Here is an 11,144-nt window from a genome sequence, read left to right on the forward strand (position 1 = left end):
AAACAGTGTGGGACTTAATTCACTCATCTGTTTTATCCAGCTTCCTTGCAGCCTTCATTTATTTTCCCAGATTGCCTTCCAACTCGCTGCAGGAAATGCAGAAATTGTTGTTGGTGCATCGTCAAATGAGGAAGTGTTCAATCGACTGTGGTCTCTTCGATTCTAGGTTAGATCTGCTACATGTTCCGTTTTTCTCTTAGTAAACGAGGTTATCGCTGCTCTTTTCATTATTACAAAAATACATATATAATAACAACGTTGCTTTTGCTGATGGTCCAGTCCATGGGAATCAAAGGCTGCCAATTCCTTTGATCGTGGCAGTGGGGCTTTTACGCACCTCAAAAAACTAATAAAAATACAAACAGTTACACCAGTTATCCAGAACTGATAAAGACATGGCATCAATACAATCTTTTCAACATCCGTCCCTATACTGCTGAACATCATCTGAGGAGTAATCAGGCGTTTTGGGAAACCGTTCAGTGTTCAACAAAAGACTGAAGTTTTATTATTGAAACTGTGGTATCACAGTTAGGCTCTCTTGCTGTTGGTTCATTCAGTCTTTATCTAGCTCAGGAGTGGCACCTGCAGTAGATCCCATTTTTTATAATAACGTATTAAATTTTGTCCAATTCATTTCAGCCCATCACAAACACACACCTGCCTGGTTAATGCAACAAGAGTAATGTATTCAGATGTATTTAGTGCTTAAGATTACAAGTCACATTTAAACCATACATTAACTTACATCAATGGCCAACAGCCTCACCAGTCGCCTAATAGGCACGTCTTCGATACATGAGGGAAATCTCTATAGGTAAGGCCACTGTGTTGCTCAACTCTGTTACTGATGCTTAAAAGTTGGTTCTGAACTCAGGCGACCAGATGCACCAACTGGACATTACCAAGTCTCAACATATGTACAAGAAATCCCAATGTGACCCAAACGGCTCCCAGTCAGACAGCTCTGTTTGTGAGCACAGAAGCCCCACTCACCCACTGTTCAAATCTTTTTTCGAGGGGCAGCTTAATCACAAGCGAGTGATTAAAAGAGGAGCTAAAACAAGCCGTTTCAGTCGGCGGATGAACCGCAGGCCTCACCGAGGCCCAGGATTACCTCAGTTTCACCAACCGGCTGGCTGTTGCCTAGCACCTGCATTGAAAATTTTTCATTTGTGATTTGTAGCAGCTATGAAGGACGAAAGAAGAAGAAAAGACAATTTCACTGACACAGAAATTGGAAAATAAGGGAAGTAAGACTAAGAACACACTGGATGGGAAGCGGTCCGACACTCGGTAAGGAAATAAATACACCATTAAGCTGCGTTCTGACTGAAAACAATGCAACCACCTAAGCAAGGCAAAGACAGACAAATATAAAACCTTGCAGTTACTATTTATGCAATCTATGAATGTGAAGTTATGACTGACGCTCAAGTTCGTGCAAAAAAAAAAAATAAATCTTAGAAACTAAGATTTCAAGTGGATGTTTTTAATGAAACGATTCTGGATTTGACAGCAGCTTCACGGCTGCCGTACACGAGAGGAGATGAAGGGAAAGAGTCGAGGAGGTGGTCTCGCAGCAGTCACAGTCTGATTAGAAAGAACTCTTCTAAATGGCTGCCTGACGCCCTGGAGACCGTGCAGGGACACATTTTACTTAGCTGAAGTCTGCCAGGCACAGCAGGGTTTTTTCTGCCAGGCCCTCACTGAGCTGGCATCTGCTGAGAGAACTCTATCCTCGACACCTACATCTCAAATTAGCTTTGTCGCTAACAGGAGGAGACTGAAACACTTTTTGGAGCCTGGCTGATGAGGTGAGGGGGGACGCTTTGATTATTCACGCACCCTTTCCAGGAAGGGTTGTGCCTTCCCTGTAGATCTGTTAAAGATATAGAAGATCCTTAAATAAACATCAGACACTTTCAGCGAGTAGCAACTGACAGGGTGGGAACAATGAAATCTAAATATATCAGTAAATCATAAAATCTTAAAAATAATTTGGTTGCTTTGTCTTCGCTGCACACCATCCTGCTGTCAATGAACACTGCTGCATTTTGAAATATATATGATACTTATTCTGCTTTCTATACTGCACAGGTAGGCCATTAATCAGCTGGTTAATCAACGGTCAGAAAGTAGCAGTAGTATAGAAGGAAACCATTTTGATAATTTAACAAATGTCTTAATTTACAGTGGGAGTATTTTTAAGGTACTGTTTGACCAAAGTTCAATTCAATTTGATGATATTTACAGCACAAAATTCCAACAACATCAGCTCAGTGGGTTATATTGTGAGGTAAAGACCCTGCAATAACACAGAGAAAACCCCAACAATCAAATGACTCCCTATGAGCAAGCACTTAGCGACAGTGGGAAGGAAAAACTCCCCTTTAACAGGAAGAATCATCTGGCACAGCGAGACTCAGGGAGGGGCGGTCATCTCCTGCGACCAGTTGGGGGGTGAAGTTAAGCAAACATGTTAAGGACGTCTTGAAGCCTCTAACCAAGCAACCAGTGTTTGTTGTTAATAATCGCAGTGCACAACTTTAAAAGTGTAGCAGTAGAAAAACTAGCAACACGCAGCTAGCGTACATGGCACGTGTCGGGAAAGTTTGTCAGTCGCATAATTTATGCAGCAGCAAGGAATCTAAGTTGTAGCCCGAAACTCCTTTTAACCCTACGCTGTAATTTCCACGCAACAATAACTTAACAGTTGTGATGTAAGGTTACGAGGACCTGGTAACAACAAGTTGGGACAGATTTCCCACAGAAGTGTAAATCCAGCCGGACTCTGAACTTTGACCTAGTTCCACAGCACTAACACTGACCACATAACAACAGGTTTCCATGGCGCTATAACAGCATTTATACATTAATGGAACCATTAATGTTTTTTTTCCCCTGTCATACATTGAGACTGCTCCAGTTGTGGCTGCTAACAGAAATTGCCGCCAATGTCAATGTGCTTACTATTTGTTGGAGCCAAAAATGACCTTTTGTCCTACTTTTAGCTCTGTATGATGTTAGTGAGGGTTATCACTAATATGATGACAGCTCTGGCTGCCCGAATCGAAACCCCCACCTACCTGCTGTTCATATTTTTTGCTTGCTAAGGGTAACCAATCTGATGAAAGTTGGCTTACGAGGAATTTAAGTTCAGCAGGGTTACTGCGGTTGCTATCCGTTAGCAGTCGGGGGATGGGCAGTCTACCTGCAGAGATGGAAGCAGCGAGCAAAGTATGTGGAACAACCAGTCGGTGGGCCTCTCGTACTTGTGCTGTTGTTGATCCATCAGCCAGCCGTGGAGAAGAGCGAAGCTACTGTATAAAAAAAGATAAAAGAGCTGAATTTCAAATGTTCACTGCAGCCACTGTCTGTGTTTTTCATTCTGTATTTTTTGATCTCGGAAACTTCCGCCCCACAGTCCTCCCATTCCCTTCCCCTTTCTGCTCACATGTCAACCAATTAGCATTCGACAGACGCATTTATCATCAGCTTCCAGCGACGTGCAGTGAAGATTCTGAAGTGCTGTGCACTGAATGAACCCAGACGCTGTACAAGGTATGTAAGGACTGTGATGACAGGGGCTACTTCACTCTTGATCCACAAGTAAAATGACAGAGTTTCAAAAAAGGATGAACGCAGGCCACAAACACTATGCTGAGAGGATTTAACACATCGTCACATTTACCAGACAAACTGCTGCCAGTCACAGACACAGTAGTGACATAACTTTAAGGACCACCAGGTAAGTTTCAAATATGTTCCGAAGAAATTTAGGTAATGAACGAAAACGTTAACATCCAATCAGAATCAATCTGTCATTTCTGCTCATGACTAAATAAACAGATTAGAAAAATATCAAACATTTCTGTGTTGTTTGAAATGATCAGAGGTGGCCAAATTTCAGAGGTAACAAAATGACATTGTTTGCAAGACACAAAGTAACAAGTGCTAATCACCTCGGCTACTCTAATATCCATTTTCACAGTCTGAATGAGGCTCAGAGAGGGGAAAGCTGTTTACGGTATCCAACACCCCCCTCCTAACATGCAATCACAGAAGCCTTTTTATTTCTCATTTTCCTCTGTGTGAATAATGAGGCTTCAACTCCAAATGCTCAGTTGCTACGCTGCTAAGCTGTGAGGACGGCAACAAACAAAGCTGGTTTCGCTGAAGACTTTCGCTTGATGTTCACCCCCACCCAGCCTGCACAAGAGAATGTAAACAAAAGAAGACAGGAAGAGCACCAACTTGGAGTGAATTTTGGGGTGTGGGAGAGGACAGGGAAGGGGGAGGGAGGATGGGAAAGGGAAGGCTGTTGCTTTTTTGTTCACTCCGTTTACATCACCGAAAAGGAATCCCTGGAATACAACCGACCTGTCCCCTGAGCCGCGGCTCTACGAGTTCTCTCATGCTGTCAATCTGCTTCCTCAGCTACACCCGATAAGAATCGTGGGCAGCGAGGCTCTTTTAAGGGTCTTCTGTGACATGAAGGTTACTTTTAAAACACGTGAGCACGAGCTGGGTGGTGTTCCATTCATGGAAGTCACATTAACCGCGATTATAAGCTCACAGTTGGCCTGATCAATATGAGAATTTGACACCCCTGCTGTTCCTTCCTTGATCCTTGTAGGCCTTTTACATTTGGGAATGCACTGATCTTTGTATGCTGCCGAAAAAGAGCAGTGCAGAAATGTATTCAGCTTTCAAACACATGCCTGCAGAAAAGATTTTTCTGCAAAAGGACAATTTGGAAATTGCTTCAAGTCAAAACAAGTCCGTGTTGTGTAAAACGTGTTTTCATATTGAGATATTGCACAATAGCTGAGAGCAGTGTGCAAAGTCTGACCAGAGCTGGCAGAAGTTTGCAGGCTTGTCGACATTGCAGTGAATAAACTGTAAACACTTTCTGGCACGCTTAAATCCCAGATAACTGCTTTGGCAAAATGGAAACCAGGAGGTTTTTTTTTCTTCTTTTCTTTAAACCGAATCACACGCAAAAGGCTGACTGAATACTTTCTGTTCAAGGAAAAATATGTATCGTTGTTTTCCCTCTCTTCTTCTTACAAGGCTGAAATTACACCCAAAATAAAATCACACTAAAAGTTCTTTAGTCTTGTATTTTCTGATCATTTCATTTTGACATTTTGTTTTAAATTCGCTTTAGTTTCAGTTGCTTTCCAGACTGGGTTTACTCAATTCAGTCTAGTTTTTATTGTTTAAAACTGATTTGTTTTAGTTTTGGTTGTCATTTTATGTTTTTTACTGACTATAGTATGGATGGTATTCAGCACAGGTAAGGTTTGGAAAAATCTGGGTTGAATACAATACACTAAAAACAGCACATTTTTAAGACATTTTCCAAACTTGCAATTTTTAAAATTAAAAATTAATACTCTACATATATTTTTCAAAGTTTACCAAATTGTTTCAGAGATTTACATATATTATTGTATAGAAATTTTAAAAAAGGGTGTCCAGCAACAAATATTTATGTTGAAGGTGAGTTTCGGATAGTAATTAAAATATTGCTTATTTTAATTGTTGGGTCTCTTCACAGATCAGAAACGTTTCGAGGTGATGTCTTCAAATACCTCATTTCTAAAATTCATATATATTTTAGATTTCATTCATCAGTAGAAAAAAATGTAAATAAAGTAAATAATCACATGACAAAATAAAGTGACACCATTATGAAAACCGAATCAGTACAAATGAAGGAATGATCGTTAAAACTAGCACATTTTGGGAACTGGCCAATTAAATTAAACAATAAATGACCTTTTTTTTTTTTTTTTTTTTTAAACCATAACTGAGCATTTAAAACATTGATTTACTGGTCTGGCTATTTCCTGGCTAGGGCTGTTTTTTGGCATACATATTTCAATATTTGGCATTTTAAAAAAAGAAAGGAAAAAAACAAAAAACAAAAAACAAACAAAACAAAAAAAACCGGACAGTTGTCCCCAATCCGGGCTGGTCAGCAGTGTAGCTCCTACAAATCTGTCAGAATGAGTACATGTCACGGGTAAAAAGCCCGGAGCCCAGAACAGCACATTCAGCAGAGCTGTGCTCAAAGGTAAGGTAGCAGTTATCAATGAAGTTGCAATAAACATCACAATGTGACCATGCAGCTCCACAACCACGCTCCTTTTGAACAGCTTCCCCATTACACTGAAATCCAGAATAATGAACTTTCCTGCAGTAACATTTGGTGAAGGCTGGGCTCCACCTATGATTTGGAGGCTAGCCTATCCTACCATTTCTATATTAGTAGACTGAAGGCAATATTCTTTTTAAGCTTGCTATATTACTTTTATATCAATATTTTTGAGTGGTTAAACTGGAAATGTGTATTGAGTCCTTATACCAGTTATCAGTTTCCATAATTACTAATAATTCGTACCAGTTCTGAAAATGCCAAATCAGTACCCGAAAAAATAATGCCTTAAAAAAAATTACCTGTAACTGTGTCTGTATAAACAACATGGGCTACATTCATACAGGGATTTACCGGAACAAAGAAACCAAACTGAAGTACCAATCAGACCTGTCCCCGGTCTGGCTGATAGAGTATTTCACAAGAAAACAACGTCATCAAGCCTAATAGTTAAACAATGGCGAGAAGCAGGTTACAACCTGCAACTCGGAAACCAGCCTCTCAGGACATCAACGTATGTCAGAAAAGACGTGAATTTCGTGTTTAACAGTTGGATGGCACACACAGCTGTCATGACCTCCATATGTGCGGACCGAGGTCAAAGGTCCTGCAGGTTGAGCTGCTGTGAGCAGACAGGGCGGGGACGCCAGGTTTGTTTACGTTTAGGGGTCAAACAGAAGCTCCATTCACAAGTACAGGGAGGGAGGCTACAGCTAACCGCTAACTAACGTGTTGACATGGCCGAAATGACGGATGTTTACAGTATCACGAGAATGCATTTCTCGCTTAAGGGTGTCCACGTGACAGAAAGAGAAAAAAACACTACCATTCAATGTCAACAACAGCGTCCCCGTAGCTACGAGTTAAGTAGATTATTTTTTAGCTAACTAGGTTAACTAACTAACTATGGCTGAAATGTGGTAGTTAGGCAGGCGGCTAAATAACACTGCTGCTAACAAAAATGTCAACAAAGAAAAATGGCATTGGGAACAGGATGCGGGGTTCTTGCTAACATGCTAAAACACGTGGTGCTGTCGACTCCACTGCTAGCCTACATAAACCCAATGTTGTTAACTTTAGCCGCCTGGCTGCTGGAGATGGGAGCCCACATGTTCACTGAGAGGGGTAACTTACATTCGTGGTAGCTGCAGAGGAGGGGCGCCCCGTCTGAGGAACACTCCGTCTACAAACACCCCGTTTTTACCCAGACATTTCAGGTAAAAATCTCCGGTGCTGTCGTCGGTGAATATCTCCAGATGCCTCCGCGAGATGAAGCTGGAGTGGCCCATGCTCACGTCCACGGAGCCCTGCGACGAGTTCCGGCCGATGGTCACAGAGCGCTTTTTCATCATGTATTCGAATTCACGGCCCTCGAGCCGGGCAACCGGCCCAGACGATCCGCTCACCACAGCCATGTTCGGGTTAAAGTCTCTAAACGCCAAAAATACCAGGGGGCAACTAAAGCACTGGAGTACGGACGCCCGACTGTGGTCCTTCAGAGGCGCGTGTAAATAAAGCAAAACTACAAGAGGGGCATCAAATTCAAAACAGGAATCTAAAGGGGAACATGCGAGGCCAGGGACAGCGGCTCCGACCCACCGCCGAGAGAAAGGCTAGCTACCAAATCGAGCAAGGGGAGGATATGGCTTTACTGACAGCGCTAAAAGCCAATCACGAGCAGGGAAGCTGGTGCGGTTCCGCGTCTCCGACCAATCACACGCGAGAATTAATCCGAGGACCGATTCAAGGTCGGTTGAGGTGCCCATATGGCTGGGTGGAGAGCTGCAAGCTGCGGGGGGACGAAAAACGAGCAAAGGAGCGGATCGATGGGTCTACACGTGCAATCAGTCGCAGCAATCACTCCCTCTACCGATGATCTATAATCTGCGAGTGTGCGTCGATATAATCGATTAATCGAGGATCCAGGGCGAGAATCTGACGCTTATATTGTGGGAGTTTGAAGGATTTAGCTCGGCACGGTCTGCGAGGGGTATCAGCGCAAAGCCACCATGCGCCGTTTCTCTTCCTCCTCCACTACAGACTCCACGCCTGGTTTTGCGCAACGCTTCCTTTGCAGCATCTTGTTACTTTGTAATATGAGGTTAGATATATTTTTAAGTGATTATAGTTACGCTCTGTAATCAGTACACACATCTGGCGGCCATCACAGACAGGCAGACCTCATTTTGGTTTGCTGCAGCTTTGTAGCCCCGCGCTGTAACGGTCTGCAGGTGAATGACCCCTCCATCTGCATGCCACTTGTTTGTAAACAGTGGCTGGCACAGGCGCGCACGAGACTAGTCAATGTCTCTGTCAGACATCTGATCAGGTGCGAAGTGATAATTAGGTGTTAACAGCCTGTGGGTGCATCCACGAGGTAAAGCCAAGGTTAGTTAACATATCAATGGTTTGAATACACAGTTGGTCAGAGTGTTGGGAAAGTTTAACAAAAGGAAAATGCTGGAATCTGCAGCCGTTTAAGCAAACAGATGATCAAGAATGAAGGAGAAAAAGCTTGGAAATCCACGTTTATGCAGTAATAAAGATTCAGTTTTATTTTGTGGACTTGATAATATAGCCTTTAGTCCCGGATGGCATATCACAGAACATCAGGAGGCTAAAGTAAACTTTGGGTCGTTCACTTTGGGGGTTGCTTGAGACAAAATTACAGCTGTTGGCTTATGTGGTGCTGTACGCTTGGGTCCACCCTTCATTTTCCCAATGCTTTGTCTATTTTTTTAAAAAATTTAAATATAGCACCAAATGCCAACATCAGTTGCATCAATTATGTTTTTTTTCCCTTTGTTGTTGTTGTTGTTTATTTTGCTATGTAATCTGTACTTGTACGTTAAAACCTTCTATGTTCTTGCTCTTCTTTCGGCTGTGTTCTTTAGGGGTTCTCACAGCAGATCATCTGCCTCCATCTCACCCTATTCACACCATCCTCCTCTGTCACATCAGCCCTCTCCTTCACTCCACGAATCTCCTCTGTGATCTTTTCCTCTTGCCTGGGTGCTCATCATAATTTCTCCCTTTATGAGGTTTGATAGATTTGTTATATATCAATGAAAAAAAAACAACTAAAGCAACACTGAAACCAGTATGAATCGCAGCACTAAAGTTGCAGCCACCAATGCTACGTAAAATAAGTCCTGCACCGGCCCCCAGACAATTACAACCTGACCCACTGTCTTTCAGAAAGAAAATTGTAGAAGAAAATCAGTAGCAGCATTATGTTAAACAGTCTCAAAGCAGTCTGTGACTGCAGTGAGTCAGAACTGCTTTTTAACTCAATTCCAGTCAGTCAGACTCAGATCCAGCTGTCACGCCTCACTTCCAGTTTCAAAAACACCAACACAGCAACAGAAAAAGTGCTCAGCAACAGGGTTCCTCCACAAACCAGTGGGTGACATCCAAGTGGCTACATCCATCTTTCAGACTGTCAATGGGCCAAGCATGGGGACACCTGTCACACCTGTGAGTATGCAAGGGTCTGTTTAATATCATTTTCATCACTGGACTGTGAGTGAGAGGGCCCGTGTAGATGTTTGCATGCCTTCCTGTTTTTTGTGACTGAGTCTTTGGGTGTTTTCACACCTATAGTTTGTTTACTCTGGTCCAAATCAGTCGATGATTTCTTTTTAATTTGTAGCTTTTTCCCCCTGTGGTGTGGTTTGTTTTCACACAGAGAAAAATGGAATTGAACTCCAAGTGAACTGACATGCATCACCGCAGACCACATTTGAGTATTCAGTCTGCTGATTGGCCAGATGTGTCTGGGACAGGAGTAACAAAAGTAAAAACAGGAAGAAGGTGTTGTCTTCTGGACTATTGGAGAAAACTGAGAATTTCTGTTAATTTCACAGCTAGTTGCTAGACTGTACAGATCTTTACACATCTATAGTACCTTACCGTATCCCACATTATCCCAAAATGACACATACACACATCTGAACTCTGCAGTTGTGCAAACATCCTTACATTACTGGTGGTGGTCAGAGGGCCCGGTGGCGCCAGTGTCCGGCAGCCTCGCCTCTGTCAGTGCGTCCCAGGGTGGCTGTAGCTACAATGTAGCTTACCATCACCAGTGTGTGAATGTGTGTGTGAATGGGTGGATGACTGGATATGTAAAGCGCTTTGGGGTCCTTAGGGACTAGAAAAGCGCTATATAAATACAGGCCATTTACATTACGATGCACCAGCTACATGTGCCCAGATGGCTAACTTCACGAAGATTTGAAAGAAATATAAAACTTTAATTATACTCAGGTTTGGACATGGAGAGAAACTGCTAGAGACACAATGGCCAAGTAAAAACTGATGTAGTCATTGTGACTTGTAACAGATTTATGGAAAATACCATCAAGGCTTAGCTTCATCATCCACATTTGAGTTATAAAAAATAATCTTCCTTATAGTGTTTATCAAGAGCAACCTATCCATAAAGGACAGATATTTTGTATCATGCTGTAAACATATTTGTGCTGTAAAGCTGAACATTTTAACATGGAAGTCTGAGGGGTCTGACTCACTGCTATAGCAGCCCCACGTGGCCAAAAGAGGAACTGCAGTTTTTTGTTGCCGCTTGCTTAAAAGAGGTAAAAGGAGTAGAAATAAAATGAAATAATAGTAAAGATTAAGTAGACATAAAAAAGATAAAAATAAATAAATAAAAAGGACCATTTAGACCATGCAGGAACTAGACAAATGAAAGAGTAAACGGGGGTGGCTTTAATTTGGTTTTAAACACCGATACCTCTGGAAACATCTAAATGGCTCTGGTGAAATTCTAAAATGTACAGGACAGATATAAAGATATTTAAACAGGAACAGGAGGTTTGTTGAAAACATATACTTTAGAGGTTCTCACTGGTTATTTCCAACAGGTTGGAGATTGATATCCACATAAAATACTATGCTTTTGTACACTTGGAAGGGTAATGCATTTGCCTTGACTGAAAGTTACTCAGGGTCAATT

General features: G+C 42.1%; 1 protein-coding gene across 1 annotated transcript in view; it reads right to left on the reverse strand.

The window, feature by feature from the left end:
• foxk2b (forkhead box K2b) overlaps nt 1–7,788 on the reverse strand; it is a 17,116-nt gene extending 9,328 nt beyond the window's left edge. Inside the window, exon 1 of the mRNA XM_005739944.1 lies at nt 7,301–7,788. Coding sequence (XP_005740001.1) covers nt 7,301–7,581 — 281 coding nt within the window. The 5' untranslated portion in view covers nt 7,582–7,788. The remainder of the gene's footprint in view (nt 1–7,300) is intronic.
• Between the last annotated feature and the right edge of the window lie 3,356 nt (nt 7,789–11,144).

This window comes from Pundamilia nyererei, unplaced genomic scaffold (genome assembly GCF_000239375.1).
Source record: "Pundamilia nyererei isolate P.nyererei 1_Seehausen unplaced genomic scaffold, PunNye1.0 scaffold00095, whole genome shotgun sequence".
Classification (NCBI taxonomy): domain Eukaryota; kingdom Metazoa; phylum Chordata; class Actinopteri; order Cichliformes; family Cichlidae; genus Pundamilia; species Pundamilia nyererei.